The 23139-nt window shown below is 52.8% G+C and overlaps 8 protein-coding genes across 8 annotated transcripts; 2 read left to right on the top strand and 6 right to left on the bottom strand.

The window, feature by feature from the left end:
- Positions 1-39: 39 nt before the first annotated feature.
- On the bottom strand, positions 40-967 carry Z519_07369 (ATP synthase F1, delta subunit; the record flags this gene model as incomplete). The annotated part of the gene is made up of 3 exons (XM_016765104.1): positions 40-243; positions 348-665; positions 815-967. The coding sequence occupies 3 exons, from the start codon at positions 965-967 to the stop codon at positions 40-42; spliced, it is 675 nt and encodes a 224-aa protein (XP_016619054.1).
- A 466-nt stretch (positions 968-1433) lies between these two features.
- Positions 1434-2140, bottom strand: Z519_07368 (uncharacterized protein; the record flags this gene model as incomplete). Its single annotated transcript, XM_016765103.1, has 2 exons — positions 1434-1597; positions 1648-2140. 2 exons carry the CDS (start codon positions 2138-2140, stop codon positions 1434-1436), a joined length of 657 nt encoding a protein of 218 aa, XP_016619053.1.
- Positions 2141-3371: 1231 nt separating this feature from the next.
- Z519_07367 (adenosylhomocysteinase) lies at positions 3372-4724 on the top strand (the record flags this gene model as incomplete). Its single annotated transcript, XM_016765102.1, has 1 exon — positions 3372-4724. The coding sequence occupies one exon, from the start codon at positions 3372-3374 to the stop codon at positions 4722-4724; it is 1353 nt and encodes a 450-aa protein (XP_016619052.1).
- A 5983-nt stretch (positions 4725-10707) lies between these two features.
- Z519_07366 (uncharacterized protein) lies at positions 10708-12438 on the top strand (the record flags this gene model as incomplete). The annotated part of the gene is made up of 1 exon (XM_016765101.1): positions 10708-12438. The coding sequence occupies one exon, from the start codon at positions 10708-10710 to the stop codon at positions 12436-12438; it is 1731 nt and encodes a 576-aa protein (XP_016619051.1).
- Positions 12439-13986: 1548 nt separating this feature from the next.
- Positions 13987-14295, bottom strand: Z519_07365 (diphthamide biosynthesis protein 3; the record flags this gene model as incomplete). Its single annotated transcript, XM_016765100.1, has 1 exon — positions 13987-14295. One exon carries the CDS (start codon positions 14293-14295, stop codon positions 13987-13989), a length of 309 nt encoding a protein of 102 aa, XP_016619050.1.
- Positions 14296-15097: 802 nt separating this feature from the next.
- Positions 15098-16019, bottom strand: Z519_07364 (60S ribosomal protein L15; the record flags this gene model as incomplete). Its single annotated transcript, XM_016765099.1, has 4 exons — positions 15098-15238; positions 15317-15543; positions 15612-15768; positions 15933-16019. The coding sequence occupies 4 exons, from the start codon at positions 16017-16019 to the stop codon at positions 15098-15100; spliced, it is 612 nt and encodes a 203-aa protein (XP_016619049.1).
- Positions 16020-16422: 403 nt separating this feature from the next.
- On the bottom strand, positions 16423-16809 carry Z519_07363 (uncharacterized protein; the record flags this gene model as incomplete). The annotated part of the gene is made up of 1 exon (XM_016765098.1): positions 16423-16809. The coding sequence occupies one exon, from the start codon at positions 16807-16809 to the stop codon at positions 16423-16425; it is 387 nt and encodes a 128-aa protein (XP_016619048.1).
- Positions 16810-18205: 1396 nt separating this feature from the next.
- On the bottom strand, positions 18206-20849 carry Z519_07362 (uncharacterized protein; the record flags this gene model as incomplete). The annotated part of the gene is made up of 2 exons (XM_016765097.1): positions 18206-18773; positions 18823-20849. 2 exons carry the CDS (start codon positions 20847-20849, stop codon positions 18206-18208), a joined length of 2595 nt encoding a protein of 864 aa, XP_016619047.1.
- Positions 20850-23139: the final 2290 nt, after the last annotated feature.

Here is a 23139-nt window from a genome sequence, read left to right as displayed (position 1 = left end):
CACCTCGCATTCCACAAGTCCCAGTGATCAAGGATAATTTTACACAGTCTCAGTGAGCATCTTGTTCAACCGCGCGATCTTGCTCGAAACGCTGAGGTCAATAGTTCGCTCGCCAATCTCGACGACGAGCCCACCGAGGATATCTGGGTTGACTTTTGTGACCACCTTCAACTTCTTACCTTGGCTGTACTCGGATTTGGCGATGGCGGTTTCAAGTCGGCGCAGGAGTTTCTCGTCGAGTTTCTGTGACCCACTAGTGTTAGTTTTCATGCGCCCAACAGTGTTTCCAGGTACGGTTTTCAGTCTCCATAGCCGCAGTGTGTGCATCCTATGTTGTTTGGACATACCGACGCGCTCGTCACAACCAACTCTATCTCTCCTCTCGCCGCACTCATCAGAGTACCAAACTTTTCGCACACTCCCTCAAGCAGACTCAACCGGTTGTTCTCCGCCAGCGTTTGTAGAAAATTCTTGACCGTGTTAGTCTTGTCCGCGGCTCCGGTGTGCTTTTCCAGTTCTGCAATGATCTGTGATTTATCGGTATCGGAAAGTGTGGGAGCAGCGAGGATCTGGGGAAGTTTGGCGTCGGTCTTGAAGATCTGTTCCAGACTGCTGAGAGCTTTGGCCGTCGGCTCTAAGGAGCCCTGTTTGGCGGCGGCGGTATACTATTGAGCATGGAGCGTCAGCTTGAAATTCTCTCCATGAGACATCCTCGAATCCCTGATCTTCTGACTTCCGCGGAAGCGGTAGTTCACCACAGCTGCGCCCAGATCCAAAGTCCACCTTTTGCATTGAAACACTGGACTGAGCATACCAGAGCATTTGCGTAAGTCCCGTCGAGGCCAAACAAAGGTACCGGGGGTTTTGTGTCTACAGCGGCCGGAGCAGCGTATGTTCGGATAGCTGTTCTGGGGGCTGTCCGACGGGCAGCTGCGAAAGCTGGCCGCATCAGCTTGGAGGGCATCATCTTGAAGGTGGGAGAGACGATGTCAAGATTTTGACCTGCAAAGGAGAAGACTGAAGCCTGAGAGCGGAGAGTCTGGTGAAATCGGGACTTGCTGGAGCTTTGGATTGAACGATGAGGGTGGAAAAGAAAGCTCGTCAATCGCAGGATGGAACTAGTCCCAATCGGGGATCAATGGTCTCGGCACTAGAGAGCTTTGGTTCGTGTCCTTACCGCTCTCTCACCACACCTCTCCTTCCACTGTGATGAGATGTCAAAAGGACTGAGGGTACGGGTGTTGAAATTGTCATTGAAGCAGTCTATGTCACACTGACGATAACCGGAGCTTTTAACCCTGAACAACTCGAACGACTACTGCGCCGACGCTCGAAAACCCAATCACCACCCACTCCGCAAGAGTCAGTCCCAACTACGAACCTGCCCATATCCCTTCCTGTTGATGCGAAGCGGCTGCTGGGCGCTTTCGATGTCAAGCATATGGAGAAAATCTCCAGCTTCCCACGTCGTCTTCGATGGTAAAGCGCAGTCCTTTCACATCAATTTCTTCATACATGTTGGAAATAGCAGCCCGAGCCTGTTTATGCCATGGCCCTCGACCGCCTTTGACTGCGTCTTCCTTATTCCGCCAGAAGCCTAGGAGATTGTCAGGCCTCGCATCTTGAAGGTTCGTTGAGCTCACTCACAGGTTGCCAGATTCCTCCTATCCATGTCAGGTACGCCGTACCAGTACTTTAGAAGCCCTCCACTCTGTGTCGCTTCGATGTGGGATTCCTTGTCTAATTTGAACAAGAGGTCAACGTCGATGTTCCTCCTGAGCTTGGACCTGAACTCGACAGCGTAGAACTCTTGCCGCGTCCACCGGTATGCTTCTTTGGCTGCAAGCGACTTCAAAGTTGCCATGAGACTGCTCCAATCGAACGCGTCTTCATATGGGACTGTGGCGTATTTGCCTGAAGCCGGCTCCAGTTGCGTCGATGCAAGAGCAAGAAGCCGGCTGGGAGTGTCGAGGGTGTTCAGATCTAGGAGATGTTCTGGTTCCAGATATGGGGAAACTGTTAGCAAGCGAGCGGAGTCCGGACCGCTTTCGCACTCGGTTTGATGTGGTTGATGTTCGATGGAGACCTCAGCGGACAGCCCGTGGATCTTGTTCGAGGTGCCGGGATCGTGCGCGCTCATGTTGATGTCCTCCTTCGCTTTTGGCTTTTGGCTAGGCTGAGCGGGTGCCATTTGGAATTGAATCCCAACTTCCACCAAATTGCGGATGTCGTGGGAGACAGCAAGGATATTGTGAGAAGTTTAGCAGGACAGGATAAATCAATGTAGGAAAGCAGGAAAAATAACTGAATGATGGTAGCTCTCCTGGAGGTGGTATTGTGTGAAATGCGGAACTGATCACGCAATTGAGGCTTATGGCAAAGGAAGGAACCGCCGCCTTGGATCGAGTGTAGATACAAAAGGATCAAAGCAGGGAGAACGCAAACATAGGGTCCCAGGTTGAGGAGTATATGGCGGTCAGAAGATCAGGCAAAGGCCATTAATGCACTTACTGGAGTCCATCTGCAGTGGGATGCAGTCTGCCGCTCAAAGACTCCAGCGGCGATTCTGGCTGACTTCCACGTGTACAGTGCATTGCCGTCTCTGACCGCAGCACTCAGACCCTCGGGCAGCCCTCTCGTTACCCGCACATCTGGCTAGAGAACATCGACAAACGCTGCGCGTGGAAGGACGGAACATTGTGCGAGCTGCAGACACGACAAGAGCGCGAGAGGCAGCAAGGGGGACGGGCAGGACATTGCCATTTCGTTTCCTAATCGAGGCAAAAAATCACGGGGGCTTCGAGTGATCAGAACACTCACCGATAGCGGCAAGATGGCCAGATGGACCGCCCTTATGCCCATGTTGGCAACCCGGAAGGCAGATAGAGAGGAGATTGATAGCGTCCATCGATCTTGGGGGGGAGTCAATCCATTATATGTGGGAGGGATCTGATGCAGATTGACTGATGCCGTGATCATACCATCCTCGGCTGGCTCGTGGCTGGCGTCAACCGAACAAGGAGCACAAATCCACGCTGCGGCAGTTGGAATCTCGCTGGTCTGGAATGCGTTACCCCACGATGGAACAAGTAGAGGTTGGCGAGTGATTGGTGAGTGATTGGTGAGTGATTGGTGGGTGGTGATGGGGAGTGGGATGAATCCGTGTTGTTCGGGAGGGGCCTTTTTGGGCCTTTTTGGGCCTTTTCCGCCCTCGAGATTTTGCAGGGTGGGAAAAAAAATGTCACCGACAATTCACCCTCACCTCACCGTCACCACCGCCTCCTCAGTGTCACTCACTTTTCTCTGACCTCCCGCACCACCCGACAATCGTTTCCTCAGCCATCTCCCCTGCCTCTAACGATACCGTCATCATGAGCGGTGCTCCAGCCCAGAAATTCAAGGTCGCCGACATCTCGTTGGCGGCCTTTGGCCGACGCGAGATCGACCTCGCTGAGATTGAGATGCCCGGTCTGATGGCAATCAGAAAGAAGTATGCTGCAGACCAACCTCTTGCTGGCGCTCGAATCGCTGGCTGCCTTCACATGACCATCCAGACCGCCGTCCTCATCGAAACCCTCAAAGCTCTCGGGGCTGAGGTGACCTGGTCGTCCTGCAACATCTTCTCCACACAAGACCACGCTGCGGCAGCAATTGCTGCTGGAGGCACTCCCGTCTTCGCATGGAAGGGCGAGACTGAAGAAGAGTACGAGTGGTGCCTGGAACAACAACTCAAGGCCTTCCCGTCAGGGAAAACACTGAATCTCATCCTCGATGATGGCGGTGACTTGACCGCCCTTGTCCACAACAAATACCCAGAGATGCTGAAAGACTGTTACGGGGTGTCAGAGGAGACCACAACTGGAGTCCACCACCTCTACCGCATGCTGAAAGGCAAGAAGCTCCTCGTTCCTGCCATCAATGTCAATGACAGCGTCACGAAATCCAAGTTTGACAACCTCTACGGATGCCGAGAATCTCTCGTCGACGGGATCAAGCGGGCCACGGATGTCATGATCGCCGGCAAAGTTGCCGTTGTGGCAGGCTACGGCGATGTTGGAAAAGGTTGTGCTCAAGCTCTCCACAGCATGGGTGCCCGTGTTCTCGTCACCGAGGTGGATCCCATCAACGCCCTCCAGGCCGCCGTCACCGGGTACCAGGTGGTCACCATGGACGAGGCCGCCCCCCAGGGTCAAATCTTTGTCACCACCACGGGCTGCCGCGACATCATTGTTGGAAAACACTTTGAGGTGATGCGCAACGACGCCATCGTCTGCAACATCGGGCACTTTGACATTGAAATCGATGTCGCGTGGCTCAAGAAGAATGCTAAATCCGTCCAGAACATCAAGCCTCAGGTTGACCGCTACACGATGGCCAGCGGACGCCACATCATCCTGCTCGCCGAGGGTCGTCTCGTCAATCTGGGCTGTGCCACCGGCCACTCTTCCTTCGTCATGTCCTGCTCCTTCTCCAACCAAGTTCTAGCTCAGATTATGCTGTACAAGGCCGAAGACGAGGAATTCGGCAAGAAATACGTCGAGTTTGGAAAGGGCGGCAAGAAGGAAATCGGTGTCTACGTTCTTCCCAAGATTCTGGACGAACAGGTTGCCCTGCTCCATTTGGAGCATGTCAACGCCAAGTTGACAAAGTTGACCCCTGTTCAGGCCGAATACTTGGGCTTGACTGTCGAAGGCCCCTTCAAGTCTGACATCTACCGCTACTAGACGGTTTGATGTTCGTCGAGGGCTACCTGCCTGGCTTTTGAATGACTGCATATGTATCGGCGCCTGAGGTCTTTTTCAGGAGAGAAGGTTTTCTAATGCTCAACGCATAGAAATGGAGAGTTCCAGCGCACGGTCATATTGACCCTTTTTGTCCACAACAGGAATTATGCACGAAACTCAACGACCTTGTGACGAGAATGACGGGACTGAAAAGTTTGGGACACGATCAAGACCCCTAGAATAACGGGGTGCTTAGAATCCTTGTTTCGAAAGTGCTGGTACGAGAAACTGGGGGGAGAGATTACCGATCGGAGATCAGAGGGAAGAGACGTCCTTCAACGGACAATGGCAGAAGCTTCATCAGCTTCTTCAACAGATAGATACCCCGAATAGATGCTCAAAATGAAGATGAGATGGTGAAACTGAGATGGCGGCCATGAGAATGGGCTTTCTCGTCGCATCGCGTGCCCTCGAAGTCGTATGAGCTCGAGTCGGGTTAAATCCTTGTTCAGCTTCTCGCACGTCTCCCTCAAGTTATTGATTGACAGTGGTGTTGGCCTAGCAATTGCGAGGCCGTTTCAGCCTGGTGAGTCTCGACGGGGCAACGATGCTGCGGGCGCAGGAAGACCAAGCAACTGCATGGGAAGTCGAGCTTCTACAGAAGCTCATTCGCGGATGATGCGCTTGAACGTTGTCGAAAGTGGCAGTACTTTCCCAGTCGTTCCTGGCGCATTGAGCCTCGCGCATCCATATACTGACAACGCCATCAGGCTTATAAACTTTTCCTGCCATCATCTGCGAGGGTAGCTCATACAACAGCTATACCTCCCAAACTATCTGCATCTTTTGTTGCAAAAGGGCCCCCTAAACGGCATTCCAATCTGGCAAAGTGGAGGTTGACGGCGGCAGAGGCCAGCATGGTCCCGAACCCTCTGATCTAGAAAGACAAGAGACACGGCCCCAGGGTGCTTCGACAGGACAGAGATTGAAGTATGTTTTCCGTCAGATGCTCGCAGAGTGCCACAGGGAGAGAGACTTCGTGTAAATGCACCATCTCCGAACGCGATCAAGCCGCCGTCATCAATAGACTCCCCGATCCACGAACGAGCAGGACAATGCTGTTGTCTGTGCTCGAGCAAGGGAGACACTAGTGAGATGACCTGGCCTGGTGGTTGAAGCATAAGGCTAGGAAATAAAAGGGGCGCCAAGAAAAGGGGGTTGAGTATGGGCAGTGAACGAGCTATGCGCAACAAGCAAGAAGCTTCGAGGACGAGGAAGACGACGATAACACAATCGCCATCGCAAATCGACGACATATTTGGATTCTAACTTTTCCAATATAAACACAAGTTCTTTCAGCATGGCGCCCATGAGATCGTCAGCCCAAAGAACTCTCCCACACACTTGAGGCCCCTCTGCAAACGTAGTCAAGCCGGGAATATCCATCATCTGGCGGACCCTGAAACCGAAGCCCTTCAGCTTTGCTGACGATCAGGTCAACTGCATGCGGTGGCCCACGGCGCCCCTCACCGCAGCCCAAAGGAAAAGGATCGCCTCCCCTTCGCCGTCTGAATCCTTGTTGTGTATTGTGGGTGACGAATTGCATGGTCCCTGCCCAAGAGCCTCACCAACAAGATTTTGAGACAAACATCAGCCACTCTCATTCCACGGCGGTGTGGGTCAGGTTGAGCAGGGTCGAAGCAGGAGTTTCGGGATAGGGTTGCGTGCTTAGCATCGTCCACGACTTCGCGAGCGTGCGTCAGTGATTGCAGCGGAGCCGTTCGGAGACGGTGCAAGCGACCATAACTGCTGTTGAATCTCCGTTGGATGCATCGATAAACATCGTCATGCTTTTGTGCGTTATCGAGCTTCTCATTCCTGATTTGGTTCACTTGCAATACTTCTCGTAGATGATCAACCTCGTTCCCCAAGCCATTGCCGCAAAGAGCACGAACATCAAGCCACGATTCACCGTGCGCTTCCATAAGAGCGGAGACTTCCCCTAGCAATGTCGCACGTTGAGGATATGATGAAGTATTCGTATTTGGCACCTGGAACTACGGAAAATGAAAGTAACAGCACGAAGATCTTGGTTAACGCTCGAAGGTGCAATTTTGTCATCTCTCCATCGAATGCGTACATTTCTAGCGGCATAAGATGCAAAGAAGCGAACAAGACGGATAAGTCTGGTTGGTTAGATTCAAGATGTTGGCATCGCGTTTCCAGAGCAGTGGTTTTGTACGACAGAGCCTTCAGCTGCAGGGCACGCACGTTTGCGATGCTGTGAGAACCCTGAATATGTAGGCTTCATAATCGCACCCAAAGCGAGGAAACTGGCTAGACTGAATTTAATAGCTATCAAAGACCCAATCATTTCAAACCACGCCGTGTCAGCAGGAGTCTGGCATCTACCGAGAGATAGCTGCTGATGAACGCGATCAAATGGCAGACAAACCTATCGAGGTCTATAGCGGCCGCATCTAATGGGTCGTCGATCCCCGAGTTCAGGACCGTCACTGGGACCGGTGCCCTCGAAAACTCGATGCCGTAGTTCGTTTCTGAGGTAGAGCTTGACTCAATAATGCTGGTGGGAACAGTTGATGGGGATTTCGCTGAATCCGCGCCCTAAACACAGTGGATCTGTCAAGGCAGCTTGTTGAAGCAGCGTTTGTACATACTCAATCCGACTGCAGGGCCATCTCTAGCCAGCCTCCGGTACTTGGACGAGGTCTAATTCGTATCTGCCGATGGGCAAGCCGTGATCTCTTCAGTCCCTCAACCTTATTTCGCCTGATGTGAGACTTCACACCAGACTTGGTGAATCCATCCTTCTATCCGAAATATGAACTGCTATGGGTCTGATACAGAAACCTGCTGCACGAGACATCCCCAAGTGGCTTTATTTGATCGACATTGATCTTATCCATGGCATGATGGTATTGCCGGTGTAAATAATGGGGATAACTAAACGGTCACTTGCAAAAGGTTGAACGCGACATACGTGCATGGACCCGATGAGTCCATGGGCAATTGGGATTCGACCCTTCTTGAATATCAAAAGCCGTAAGCTCAGACTCTCTACTTGACGGTACCGAATCGACTAACCTTTCCCATAGCACAGAAGAGGGCCGCTCCGCTGCAACGCCATAATCATGATCGATAGTCGAAATTATAGACCATGCGAGGGGTAAATGCCATTATCTAGGCTTGTCAAGTGAGCTTCAATGTAGGTCATGTCCAATATAATAGAGCCTTGATGGGCTCTTTGGCTTTGGTTCCACACTTATGGCGTTGGCTGTCAAAGAGTGGACCTGTCTGAATGCACGGTGGTTGGCCGAATAAAAATTTGCTCCCCATTCACTCATCAACTTGAGCGGCATGGTTTCAAATCCTAATGATTAGGAATCATGAAGAATATTATGTGATACAGACCTTGGTGTTCGTATGCTTTGGACCTGCGGCATAGGTGGAAAATATAGTGCTTGATCACCGCTGGATGAACCAAAACAAGAGACAGCTAGTCAGCGTATCGGATGAATTCCTCTGAAATCAGTGGATTGACTAGGTCGTTGCGACATCCATGTCCTTAATAAACCCATGGCGCTCCCATTGATAATATGCCAGGCGAACATTCACATTGGTCAATTTCATCGATTGGAGGTCTGCTTTTGTCCGTTTCCAGGGGATAAATGAACGGTAGACGGCGATTTGGTGTACCTTGAGACCGTACTATGCGCCCGAAGCCTTACATGGTTTGGTGCATCTGTGTTGAGAATTAACGCTTTTCTTACGCGTCCTCTGGCGCGGAATGCTGTTCACTCTTGCAGCCAAAATTCAAAAGAGGTGCAAAAATGGTGATGATCAAGATTGGTCGACATTTTATGGCTTCATTGCGACCAAAATACTGTAATATGGTCAACTGACAGAATTCTTGAGAAACAGCGCCCGCAAGTTCTTGCCAGCACAACTTGTCAACAAGAGCGCTAGAGGTAGAATCCCAGCCCTGGACGTACAAGATACAAGGTGTGTCCTCGGCGGAAGCTGTTATTTCGAGCACCGGGACCTAAGATAACAAGGAACTGGCTCTCAACATGGAGACTATGTTGCTGCGACTCTGGTTCGATCCCACTGCACCAAGCCGCCATTTGAGCTCCGCGCAGGCAGGCGAAAAGATTGGAAAGCTAGCTTTGCGGACCGAGTTGAATGCACAACTTGTGGACTCCCTAAGGGCGGACAGACATGGAGACTGCTGGGCTTTTGTTTTCCCGGAGCGACTCGGTTTGCCTGAACTGCTTGTGGTAGTGGGTCGAGCAAGTTGCGTAGTGGCATTCAGGATCTGGAAGACGCGAGCAACTGGCAGCCGACTTTTCAGAGTCAACCTCCGAGACTCAAAGGACCCCCGCATCTCGCCCTATCGATGTGCAGGAGGAGAGATTTCACGCCGCTGTCGTCGAATGTCGTCGAATCATGAAGGAAGGAGATAACCCTTGTGTGAGAGGTACCGGCGTAAAGCCTCTTGAATGTAACCGCCGACATCAGTGGGGGCTCATTCATCTCCTTCCCATCCTTCTGAGAACAAAGTTATTAGAAATGTCGGTCCACTGATTCAGGCTGCCAAGGGCATCGCTTCAAAATATAGGCCTGCGAGTAGCTGGTGTAACCTTCGGACGCAATGTTCTATTTGGCGCTGTGAGAAATTCAGAGGGCACCCACTTTGCAGACGGCAAAGTTCCGATAAGTATCACAACATCTGCGGCGATCGCCATCTCAGCATGGCGAAGCTGTTGGACGGGATGCGCTCCCCAATGCGATCAATTTATGAGGGAGCCAACATTCTTCTTTGCTTCCCTAAAGACAAAACATCATCCTTTTCCGCAATCACTCGCGGCAGCATGTCTATGGGACAGGGCGTCGAATTGAATATCGCAAGATCGCTGCGATGACAGCGAGCGGAGAAATTCGAGATGTCCTTTGGATGGACCAGAAGAATGACCAAGATGAAGTACTCTCCTGGGCAGGTAAGCTCCTGGGCGATTCCAAGTCCCTCTCAAACCTCACCCAGCCTGAGGTCGGTGGCAAGTGGCCTTGTAGATTCAACTATCCAAGGTAAGGAATGTTTTCCTTGCCTGTCAGTCAAGGGTTTCCAGGGTGCCTTTTTTTGTCTTCAGCAAACGCGAATCTTCTTCCTCCAATTATCCAATATACCACGCATCAAGAAGGTTAGCACATCATCGCTGATCTCTCCCCCGACTGAGACCTTCTTTCCGCTGGCTGGTTGTCAAGGGTAGGCGGCATGGTTGCAATAGAGACCCGGGCTTCCAGCCTGGTTGGACTGTCTCTTTGACGTTTGAGGAACGCGATCAAACTACACTAAAGAGCTGGGTGATAATGCTAATGGAATCTGAGGGAGGCAGAAGGGTTTTCTATCAGAAGAAGATCTGATTATTTGGTAATAAACAGCCATTGGCGCACACTGTCGGCTGTCGAGCCACATGGGCGGGAAAAAAGGGGGCCGGGCGCCTCGCCAACATTAACTTGAGGGCTGACGAGGCTGACGAGGCTGTAGTCTCAGTCCACTATGCCCAATCAAGCATGAGCAATAACCTAATTAAAACACAACCTTAGCCCAAATGATCCTGTCTCATCTACTCATTGCGAACTGTCGTTCCTTGCCTGGCTGCCTGTATCATCTGTTATCCATCATGAAATAGCCCGTCGTTCCGAATTCAGCTCTGAATGTTTTGGTAGGGAAGCGCCTCCTATTTTTCAGTCTTCGCAATATAACCAGAACCCAAGAATTCGATTGAGCCAACAAGGTGCCGGTGACGAGAAGTGCCCCTTTGATGATTGAGTATTCGTCTGATTGTTTGCATTATCAATGCGCACCGCCTTTCTTCTTCGGATATTGCATCGTCAAGCCATAGCAGACTCTGGTAGACTTAGATCTTCAACGTCGACTGTACCATCAACAATTGCCACCATCATGACTTCTGTGGAACCACCAACAACTCCCCCATCCGGGCAAGCACAACTGGGACTTCAACCAAGCCAACCAGCATCAACGCTGCAAGCCCCAGTAGCACCGAGTAAAAAGCTGTTGGAAAAGAAACCGATAAACCCTCGACACAACAAGCAGCCCACGCACTTTGTCTGCTTTCCTCTAGTCAGTGATGAATCAGTGGCACAGCTCTCTAAATCTCTGGCATACTTTAGATCACTCACCACGCCTTTGCCTCCTGCAAACCGGGATGTGACACCTGAGGAAGGTGCTGGGGGAGGAGAAGCCAATGCTGAGCCCGCCGCACCCGAGCAATCCAACAACGAAATACGGGGTCGGGATGTGGATCAAGCAGTGAGAGTCATCCCAGAGTCGGCGCATCGTCCGCCAGGGACTTTCCATTTGACCCTAGGGACAATGCATCTTCCGGACGCGGAGCATTTGGAGAAGGCGGTGGCGTTATTGCAGGAAATTGACTACGTGGAACTACTGAGGCAAGCGGAATCTGGAGAGGGGAACGAGGCCCACAAGTTTGGGCGAGGGAGAAGGGTTAAGAAAACACCGAAAGGTGGAATAGGCGGAGACTCGAACGAAGTGACGCAAGCTAGGGACGAGACGCAATCCGAGCGGGAAGGGGAGTCTGGAAGGCTGCTCTCAGCTGCAGAGAACATAATGCCGCCAATGGAGCAGGAAAAGGCAGAAAGCCTATCGGCCACCAAAGGAAATCAAAATCAAAATAGTGGTGCCCACCGCGATGTCGAAACTCTTTCCACTGTCGAAGAACAGGCCGATTCCGAGCACCTGCAAGAGACCGACAATCCACAGCTGTCAACCGCTACATCGAACCACGCGCCAGAAGATAGTGGGAAGCTGCGAGAGACAGCAAGGCAGGTCGGAGCAGTCCCGTCTTCTCCCCTTCAATCACTCAAGTCCCTATCCCGAGAAATCTCGCCACCAGCGGTCTCTGCACCTTCGACGTTGACACAAGATTTCGGAGAGCTAGACCCTCCACAACCCATATCCGTATCTCTGTCCTCTCTTGGCACCTTCCCCTCGTCTCGCTCAGCCCGCGTCTTCTTTGCGCACCCTCATGATCCCACTGCTCGTCTGCACCGGTTTGGGAACCTGGTCCGCGACGTTTTCCGGGAAGCGGGCCTCGTCACGGAGACTAGACCTTTGGTTCTGCATGCCACGGTCGCCAATCTAATCTATGTGAAGGGCAGAAAGGGGAGCGGAAAAGGTCGGGGAGGAAGAGGAAGGAATGGAAACAAGAAGGCCGAAGACGGCGGGAATGTGGACGCCAGGGAGATTTTGAGGTTTTTCAACCATGGGCCAAACCCGAACGGGAACCAAAATCGAAGAGCATCATCACCACCACCAAGAAGTGCTCCTGCCGAGGTTAATGACAGAGGAGACGAACCAGCAGCGCCCACCATGATGAGCAGGACCATTCGCCAAACCAATCCTGCCGAGGGCGTGACGACTGGAAATCAAACCCTAGATCCAGCGCTATCGCCAAATCCTACCGATAAAACGGGCACCAAAAGCGAGCAATCGCCTCAGATTCAAACCCCTTTCATATGGGCCCGAGACATCACGATCCGCAGCATCCGCATCTGCAAAATGGGCGCCGAACCCTCGCCCACCCCGGGCTGGGGGCTCGAGTACCGGCCTGTCGCGGAGAAAGTGTTCATGGCTGGCCAGACCCCAGAATGAGACTCGTGCTGGGCTCGGAAGCAGACGACCGGGAGGTAGACTTCTGGGGAAGAGCGAGAAGGCGGACCACCTTTAATCATTGAATCCACTCAAGCGTCACTTGTTGGATTTGGCTAGAGGGGAAAGGGCTGGGCGTAGTGGGCTGTCGACCGGTCGGTCCGTCGCCTACACCAAAAGAAACGGAAAAGGAAAAAGAAATATATCCGGAATCTATGCAGATGTACCACATGGATGTGAAACAATCGAGATTTCAACCCGAGGTGAGGGCGCGAAACCGCTCGGGGCGGATGGTATCGATCACAGATATTACAATAATCAATCATCGATGATCGGTGCCTCAGCGATCAATGACCAATCCATCTAGACATGCACGTCGACACTACGTACTCCGCATTCGCTGCCATACAAGCCACGCCATGCTGGGTGTTGCAGGGCATGCACCGGCAAACCCGTTGGGAAAGAACGACAAGGCTTGAAACGAAAACCATATAGAGGTCGAGTATGATCATCATTTAGTATAGTCGGTATCTCCTGGAATAATGGATGGGGCGTGAGTTAACCTGAGCTTAGCTTAGCTTCGTTATCCACGCTTCTGTTCTATCTCCCCTCCGCTGGTTGAGCAGAGAACGCCCTGTGCGGAACGCGGCAAGTGTGTGTGTATGTGGTATGATGCGTCGTGTAGCTTGAGGGACCTCCTTGTTCCTTATTCCTGGGAACAGATGCCGTTGTGGGCCTTTTGATCCCAGTGTGTTATCCTCCCAAGACGAGGAGTTGGACAAGGACCAAGAGCAGAATGACGAAGAAGCAGTTCCGACAGCTAGCTCCACTGATTGTGGAGAGGGTATGAGTGGTTTGGCCGATGAATGGGTGAATGTCTCCCCCTGGCCCCCCGACTGATGTAGTCTTTCCCACCAAGCGCATGACGGGTATGCAGACGCCGCCGCTGAATCCGTCGCCCTGGGCTGGTTCTTCTCAACAATCTGCGGCATTATCTTCCAACTCGAGTGTCCGACATCCGCTTTCCAACACACTAGAAGGTGCTGCCGACATGGCTAGTTTGCCCAAGCTAGGCAGAGGCAGAGACAGTGCGAATTTGGGACTGCATTCGACGGCGACGTTTTCTTGTAGTCTCAGAACAGGCCTCGGTGTGACCAACTCCAGCCTGAGCCGACCTCCAGAATTTCAAGAGCACATCTTCTCGTGCAGTATGCGATAGGGCATCCACACAAGCAGTGTTGCAAAAAGGGCTGTTGGAAGGAAGTGCTTTCAGGACGGCAAGTCCCCCGGCTCATGTGTGTCGAGACCACGGAGCAGTAGTCGTCTCTGTATCCGCGGGCCTCAGTGGTGCGAGGATGACGTGGTGGGATGTCTCGCCTATGCTTCCAGCGAGAGCGCCACCCGGCATGGAGCGTGCTCATCAATGGGCGCACGGTGGGTGGCCGGCACGGCAAACGGCAACGCATCCAACATCTCTCATCGCATACCCATCCACCCAGCTGGACTATCTTCTCGAGTCATTGTTCTTCTTTTCACAACAAGCCCTTTCCGTCAATTCCCCTCCTTCTCTGCGCCCTCCAAATCCTCCGGGTCGAAAATCACCCTCACCATCAAACTGCAACTAGGACAGACAGCGATGTCCTCCCCTTCTCTCAGACTATCGATCGAGATTTCGAACCGATCGCCACAGGGACAAGGGTAGTGGTATATTTGCAGTGTGGCATCGTAGGTCATGTCTTCGATCTCGATTTCGTCGTAGATGTCGAGGTCCTCGGCGGCCTTGGCCGAAGAGGAGGTCCCGCCGCCGGTGAGACTGAGGGTCGTCGCGGCCGCCGCGGCGGTTGTCGTGGTAGACGGCATCGTGCGGTTCGAGTGACCGACTGGTGCGGTTCGAGGGTACCAAGGCAAAAAGAGAGTGAGTTCTGAGGTAGTTGAAGCTGGACAGGAAGTGTCCTTGGAGTCGTTTCCTTCCTTGGGGGCCTTGGACGGTCGAGCTCGCGGAAGTCGGCCCTGTACTGCGAGTTGAATTGAGTTGAGTCGCAATAAGAAATCAAGAGACCCAAGCAATCTGTTCCGCTAGAGATCCCTTTATCACGAGAGGGAGGGAGATGGGACGGAATGTCAGAGCCATCGAAACAGGGAGGACGGAAAGTCAGGTGACAAGTCAAAATATTTCTGCGGGGAAAAAGAAAGATCGGTTGCGGGGATGGAATTTGTGCGAAAAAGTTTGTGGGCCGTCACTGTCACGGCTCGACAGGGGTTTCACATTGAAGAGGAGGCTTTCTGTTCGCAAGAAAGATTTGTTCTTTTACCCTTTCATCCGCTTATTTGAAAGGACTCGTTCACATCCATGCATGATACATGCGAATGAGACTTCTCGAGAAGCTTCTCCCTGCCAGGCCCTCACACAAAACGAAACACTTTTGCGAAAGCCTTCCTGCAAGGTCGTTCCTGCATTTCAGATGGCAGGCTCGGCCATGGTCTTTGAAGTCTTGTGGCTATCTCCGTCTTCAGGACCAGACCCGTCAGCACGGTCCCGAGACCCCTGATCATCACCCGTAGCATATGCAATGTTCGCAAAATCGTGCCATGATCATCCACACTGCGTACCATTTCCATGCACACCAGAAGCATCATATTAAAGAGATCGAGCGCCTGTCCTTCAGCGATATCTCCAGAGCGAGAGGGTGTTGTGTCTCTTCCAGGTCTTTCTCCGTCCAGAGGTTGTCTTGGTGTAACCGTGGCCCTTGCCCAAGCCACGAGACTTCTTGCCCGTAGCAGTGAGACCACGAGATTCTCGGTGCTAATCAAAATCAGTCAGCAACACAATATCCCCTTGTAGGTGCCCTGATCCTTTGCAAGAGAAGGTGTAGATACTTACCTTGTGGACAGGATTCACGATCCAATTGATCCGCGCATCACGGCGAATAGCCTTGTGGTTGGGGTCAACAAGAATGACTTCGTAGTACTTGTAGGTAGAGTCCTGGTTGATCCAGTACGAGTTGAGGACGCGCAGGTTGGCGCAGCGGCGACCAACCCGTTCCTCGGCAGTGGAGCGGAGGGAACGTTGGTATTTGAGTTGGTTCACACCCTGGTTGGTGGGTTTGCCTGCACATTACACCGTCAGGATTTGATACATGGGCTTGTGGCGGGATCCGGGACGGCCTTGTTCTCACCATAGGTGGCACCCTTCGGCACAGGTCGCTTGCGACCACCGCGACGCACGCGAATTCGGTAGATGACATAGCCTTGTTTGGCCTTGTAGCCCAAGCGACGGGCCTTGTCAGGTCGAGAAGGGCGAGAGGCGCGGTGGATGACGTTCAATTGTCGGAGCTATATTATGCACTCTCAGCTAACATGTTCAACGAGTGTATAGCAAGACACAACTCCAGAAGAGAATGTGCCACAAGGTGGTGAAGACCGAAGAGGGGGTGTATGTGTGTTTTCAACAACACCTCCTCTTGTCGGTTCCATCGTCATCTCGGGGAGCACCTTACCTCCCAGCAGCGGACTCGGAGAAGGAATCGAAGGACATCAGACTGCTTCTTCTTCTGAAGCTCTTCGACGTATTTGAGGGCACCCATCTACGAAGAATGGTCAGCTATCGACACGGCCGTCTGCCTGGTAAGTTCGTTTACCTTGACTGTCGCGCCTCGCAGGAAATGGTTGTGGTGGAAAAGAGAACGTATTGGGATTGAGAATTGAGGACTAAATCGGCTCTCATTTTTCGACGACCAAGTTCGTGCGCAGGCTTGGCAAAACTGCAACCTTGGCACTCGCGTTGGCCAATCAGAAGCTGGCTCCATTCACTCGGCGAGTCGGCTTTGTCGCTACTGGGTATTAGTGCCTCAACCGCTTCTCGTCGACACGGTACTCGATATTCCATACAACTACTGCGTACACGATACAAGCAACCCTGGTACGTACATAGGAATGGCATGTTTTCCTCACACGTCGCGGTTGCAAGACGCAGTATCAGCATCAGCATCAGCGCTCACTCGCCTGTACTTGTCCCGCAAAACAGAGTCTCTCGATCGCCATTTCCGTGTCCCTGGCAACATTTCCCCATCCCAGTGTCTGCTTCAAAGCCGCCTCTTGCTTGTCCGTTCCATGTGACAGAAGTAATCTTCCCTTTTGTTCCTCCTCGCCTGTCAGGCTATGCAGATCCCTGACTTCTTGGAACCTGTCCGCAAGAAGTTTCTCGATCTCCATGCCTGCGATCTTTTTGCCGGCCTCGATGGTGGCCACGCTAACTCCCTTGTCCTTCTCAAAGGATGCCCCAGTCTCCTGGAGACGCGATGTATGCGATGGTCGACCTGCGAGCTCGTCGTATGCAAATATAAGTGCGCCTGACTGCTTCATGAGGTTGACCATGGCGTCGCAGTACGCCTGCCCTTCCGCTCCCAGAAATTGAACGTGAATTGGCAGTGTAAAAGAAGTAGAATCCTTGGGCCCACCACTCGCGAAACTTCCAAGAGCGGAACTGAGAAGCGGTGCAATCTCTGCATCGAACGATTGCTTGTACAAGGTGCTGAGAGTGTTAGCCGATGGCACTCAACGAATGGAGCTGTGAAGTCAACTTCTTCTCTTGAATTTCCCTCAACTTCTGGCGAATGAAGGATTGCTTGTCTTTAACTACATTCCCAAACTGGCGCGGCCATGGGTCGGCTTGGTTGAGCTTCTCCCATAATTTGTCCATCCTCTCTTGGTTGAAACTAGCCCGGGGTCATTCGCGTCAACCATGTCGATTGCCTTCACCAGTCACTTACGGTAGATCTTCTGCGCCGTTGTCACCGCGTTCTCCGCTTGCTTTCACTGGCGACGATCCGTCCGACGACAGAACCGTCTCATCCTCGAACTGGACTGTTTTGAACGGAGACTTGGTGCTGCTTCGCCGTGAACTTGAATGAGCGGCTGGCTTGGCTGCTCAGCGTTAGGGGCCACCTGCTTGGCCTCGAAGAATCCAGAATGAATTTCAAATACCTGGGTTGGCTGTGGTGCCCGACATCTCCGACCCCTCAGCGGGAGTGTAATGAGCGTCGACGTTCGACACAACGAAGAGACACGGAGTGAGGAGGTTGATGTGGTGGTAGAAGTGACTGAGAGATGAAGCGAAGTCAAACTCCGGTGCAGAGGCAGGGGCAAAAAAAAAACCACACAAGGCAATTGCAACGTAGAACAGCGCCCTCTCATCGTCTGGCTATGTCAGGGATTTTAGTGAGCAATGATCATCGACTCCGTCAAGTTGTCATCGGTTTCCAAAGCACTCTGGTGTTGCTATAGTACACAAGCCAGCCCGCAGTTTGGACGTTCCCCAGTGCTCGATATCCAGCGCACTCTGCACTCAGGTCAATCTCGAGTTCTGCCCCACAAGCTCCAACACCATGTCGGGCTTTTTTCTCGCGTCGATATTATTTCATCTTTCTGTATCCAGCAATCCATAAACAATCTGATTTTTTCGAAGGTCTTTTGTCCAATCCAGCCTAACCAACATTTTTGATGTCAAAAAATCTTGAGTCACAATTCAACCAAATCGAGTGTAAAGTGCATCCCAGCACAGAAGCCCGTTCATCAGCAAGTCTTATCTTTCAGCCATCCCGCCCCCCAAAGCGCAGGTCTAGTTGCCTTCCGTGAATGCCTTGAACCTCATCTTGCTGAACACCACTTCTACGTTTTGTCATCCGGTCATCATATGCAAGAAGTCGTCCGAAATAAGTTTCTGGAGAAGTGTCGTCGTGCGTTGCCTTTATATTAGGTACCATATCCTGACTTAAGAACCGAGCGAGAGACCTTGGAATCGTCCCATCCAGTTGACATCACCGGGTTGGTTTGGTGCTCTTCCTCTAAAGTCGGGCCGGCTGCTAGCGAAATTAGGGGCATTAGGATTGAGGGTGGGAAACGGTTGACCGTAAAAGGACAGGAAGGGATCCACTTGGCCTTGCATGTTCGGAGCAAACGGTGATACCCCCGGTTGCATTTGTTGGGGTCCAGCCCCAACATCCTGGAATTGATTATAGAAAGCATTGCGTATTCCCTGATTCTGGTTGTTGAAGTTTCGGTCTGCGTCGAACGTGTCTCCGAATGGCGTGGTAACGGCCTGGTGACCGAGGGTGTGGGGTTGTTGTGCCTGTTGCTGCCGTCTCCGATGGCGTTCGTCACCGGGAGCCGTGCTATAGACAGGCTGGATGCCAAGCGAGGCGGTGGGAGTCTGGAAAGACGCAGGGTTGATGGCAGACATCCAGATCCGAGTCTTGTAGATCTTGAAGAGGTCGGTGACCAGATGATTGAAATTGATGTAGTTGTCAGCAAAGTAATAAAATGTGAGCTTCTTGCTGTCCCTAGACGGTGTTAGTGATACGTTACGGGACATTCCGGTTTGAGACATACATCTGAAACTCGGCATCAAGAATCTCCATATTCAATCGGTGCTCGAGAACCTTTTGCTGACAGACCCGCTTTGCTTTAGCCTCATTGCCTTCTTTGTCCTTCAGTGCTTGAATTTCGTGGTTCTGGGCCAAACGCTTGATCATCTTTGGCTTGAGATCGGGGCCAGAGGAGTCGTGAGGACCATGATGACCTTGGGGACCCATTCCTCCTACTGCGCTGCCATGTCTACCGGGAATGCCGTTGGGATTGACGACGTTGGGTCCGCCGTTTCGACTTTGCAAGGAGAACATCATCAACCATTTATAATGTTCCTCGGCATAATATTCTTTATAGCGTCGAGCGTCTTCCCAAGTTACATTTGTATGTTGAACCGTGCCGAGATCAGTGCCTCGATCAGCCTCAACAATGACAAGGTCACCGACATTGACATGGAGGCCGGTTCCCTCTTGGATGTAGAAGACATCCGAGCGACAACATTTGAAGTTGACGATGAAGAGTGGCTGTGCGGCGGGCTCGAGGTACGGTCCGACACCGAGATGTTGTCCGTAAAGTTGGGGATCGCGGTGGTGCTGGTGGACTCGGGCGTCCGCAGCACGTCGAGTGGACTCGGTGGTGTTGAAATACGCAGCTGCAAAGTGGCGATCACGTAAGTACGTATTATTCATTTGATCCTCATTCGGATTCATCAGGGCTAGAGCTAGGGCCAGGGCCAACTTACGATCATCTCCTTGGGATAATGCCTGGGATCCGCTTTCATACGCCGTCGCATCGTCTTCGCGACCTAACCAATTAGCCCCGGGGAATTGTAAAAGCAACATTTGCAGTGTATGCTCACCGTTCGAGCTGAAGGATCCGTGGCGGGTTGGCACATCAGCGAACGAATGTCGACGACTCTGGGGCGCTTCTGGGATGGGACCGAATCCAAGGGAAGTCTGCCAGTGAGCCTTCTTGATTCCGTCAAAGGTACGATTTTCGATGGGCGACAGCGACTGTCTTTCGGCGACTCCGAGCGGTTGTTCACTCATGCGACGGGCGTTGTTGTCACGACCAGGAAATCCGGCGAGGTCTTCTCTATCATCGATCGCAGTTTCGGCTTCTTCAGGTACAGCGGTTCGAAGTCTCGTGTTTCGAAATCCAGGAGGCTGGACTGGGGCGGTGGCGGCGGTCGTCGCGGGGAAACCCCTCTCCCGGCTTTGAGCAGCATGACGAAGCTGCGCGTTCTCCTTTTCCAGCCTCTCGATCATGCGCGCCTGTTCTGCACTAATGGCATCGGGGGTGACATTGCCTCGCTGATCTTCTTCGTCATCCTCTACCTCTCGCAAGCGGCCAAGCCCACCGGACTCCAACACGCCTAGTCCGCTTGTCCGTGACGTGCGTCTCTGCAATTGATATTGATTGCCGAGTCTGTTGCGCGTGGCTTCAATCGAAGTTGATATCGGATTAGCCGGCGGAGCAATGGACGTGTCGAGTTGGCCCACAGAGTATGACTGTGAGCGGTAAGTCTTGGGGGTCGGCTGCAGAGGAATAGAGAATGGGATGCCGCCGTCACCATTCGCGTGCAGGACCTCCTGGAGTCGGGCCGGTGGGTCTTTGCGCCCGTCCTGACTCCAGATGGTGGGCCAAGGATACGATGTCGTGGGGTTGGGCCATGCAGCGGAACCAGCAACGTTGTTGGCATTTCCCCAAGGCGACGGCTCTGCACCAGGGGTTCCCGGATGCGACGTGGACGGACTATAGGGGCCAGTGATGGAGGGTTTGCGATTTGCATTGGCCGACGAGACGTCGTTGAGCCATGAGGTTCTTCGCACGTTTCTATTGGGCTTGACGTTGCCACTCGCAGCAGCCTTTGCGTGGTCAGGCTCGTCGTCGGAGGAAGCCAGAGCCTCAGAATCGGGGGTCGATCTGCCCAAACCCGGGTTTGACTTCTGGAGTAGAAGCGATGCAGATGCTTGATGCGTGCCAAAGGTTCCGAATGCCGGCATAGGCGCGCGAGTCGTCAGACCCGATTTGGCGGGTGTGTTGGTCATGATGGGTGAGGGTGGCAACGCCAGATGAGACGGGGGTTGACGCTGTTCTCGCCTGGGAGTCAGCTCAAGGTGTCGGGTTCAAAGACTTTGAACATTAGAACGTTTGGAATCAGACCCGGCGGAATATTGACAGAAAAACAAAGTTGTAGCTTGTGATAGAAGCTAGGTGAGGGGAAGGAGGAGGAACCTCTCTGAGGCGTCGAGCTTCTCACCCACGAAGATCCCAAAGCCAGTCCACAGGACTCACGGCAACACACCGACACGACCATTTCAAAGCAAGCCTGCTGATGGATGATGATGAAGGCTGAAAGCTCCGACTCACCTTATTGCTATAGAATAGACATGGAGATGTTGGCGATCTGACTTAACATATCGGAGTTTGGCGATGAGTGAGTAGGGGCGCGCCCGCGCCGCCGGACCAACGCTCCGTCTTGGAAGGCTGTGGGACCTGCTGGGACAAGCCGGAAGAGAGTATAGACGGAGAGCGAGTGGTTTCAGGTGGTTTGCGCGACGCTGTGGAATACCGTAAAGGGGATCTGGTGGCGTGGTCGACAAAGCTGGTCGTCGCTGTCGGCGAATAGTTCGGGATTTGGCTCTCAACAACCAACTCAATATCGGCCCGCGCCCACGGCAAGTGGCTGGAGGAGTCAGGTGATTGTCTGAGGTGTGTGGCAAAGCTGTCAAGGACAGAGAAGGGCGGGATATTTGTCACCAGACGGCGGAAAGAGATTGATGGGGAAAGGAAAGATGAAAAGAGGGCAAGAAGGGTGTGTGCCTGGCAGGGCGGGAAGAGATGAAGTGGATTGATGGTGGTGATGATGGATGACGGGTGATGGTGTTGTTAAGGGAGGGTGGTAAATGTTGAACGGGTCCTTGTACTTACTACGAATAGCAGGCGGAGCAATCCGAGAGAGATGGAGGGCGCGAGAGATGGCGGGTCTGAGAATAGACAAGAGACAGATGGCGGACAAGGGCAAGGGCAAGAACAAGAACAAGAACAAGGACGGGGTTCACAGCTAAGAAAAGACTGATGTGCCGCCTTCCCCGGATTATGATCAACAGGCTTTTCGCTTAGTTTCTCACGCGACCACAATTTTTCTCTCTCTTGCTCGATGGAGGGCTGCAAGGTGCGAGGTCCAAGGAGCGAGGAGTCAAAGAGTAGTGGTTAAAAGGGAAGGGAATGAAAAGAGGCAAAAGGCGGGAAGTGCTGATGAAGATGTGGTCCAAGCGGGCGGGGGAGAAGAGGTTCGGCGACGCTGGGGCTGGCGCTCGCTGTCTAGACTCTGGACTCGACTGGGCGATGATCAATGGATCAAAGTGCGACCAGATGCTTTTACTCGGTCGATGGCGAGGGGTAGGGAGCAGTGTGGCAGTGTGGCGGTACAGGGTATAGCAAACAAATAAGCGCCCAGCAGGTGATACGAAGAGCGACAGCGACACCAACAAGGGCAACGATGGAGGATGATTATACGAAAACCAAAAAAGCAAAAAGAAACACAAAAGAAACACACAGCATGGATGAAGACTTTCGCTCCCGACCCAAAGAGGGCGTTCTAGCTGTTCACTAGGCAGGTAGGCTCTCACCAGCCTGTTGCTTGGGGCGGTTCTGTTAGTCACGTTTAGCTGGAAGGGGGCCTAGTGTGCCAGCATCGGCACCAGGCCCCCCTCAAACCACGCGGTGATCCTTGTGGTTTGGGCCCTTGATCATGGTGCGTGCTCTTGTACTTGGTGTATGGACAAGATGGACATCATCACGCCATGAACCAGCAACACGGAATAGGCAAGTCGAGTTCCACAAGGTTGGGAAGCGGGGAGGACTCGACGAGGAGCCAGAGCCAGACCCAGCCTTTGACTTTGGGGGCAAAGCGGGGGTGGGCCAGAAGGTGACCTCTACTCCGTCCTTGTGAGTTGTTGAGAAGAGAGGAGAAAGAGGCAGAAGAGGAGAAAGGAGGGGTGAGAGCAGGCGACCGAGGGATGATGGCAAGATGGGCAAGATCAAGATGGTCAAGGATGGTGAATGGTGATGGGAGGGTGTCTAGGTGTGAAGGAAACCAAGAAACCAAGAACAATGGAACCCCACCAAGCCGCCAACCAGGGATGCGGGAGGATGGCCCTGACAAGCCCCGGATGGCTGTGGCCAGTTGCTGTCTGAGCCCAGGAGACAAGGTTGTGTAACAGCATCCAAGCACTGGTTGAGGGCCGTTGAGGCCTGGCACCGCGCTGGAAGACGGTAGTGGGTGCCCGCTGGCACTGGCGGGCAACGGGCAGCCACAAGCACGAGGATCGAGAT

The sequence above is a fragment of the Cladophialophora bantiana genome (assembly GCF_000835475.1).
Source record: "Cladophialophora bantiana CBS 173.52 unplaced genomic scaffold supercont1.10, whole genome shotgun sequence".
NCBI classification, from domain to species: Eukaryota; Fungi; Ascomycota; class Eurotiomycetes; order Chaetothyriales; family Herpotrichiellaceae; genus Cladophialophora; species Cladophialophora bantiana.
The sequence above is the reverse complement of the archived record's forward strand: the minus strand, read 5'-3'. Positions and strand labels throughout refer to the sequence as shown.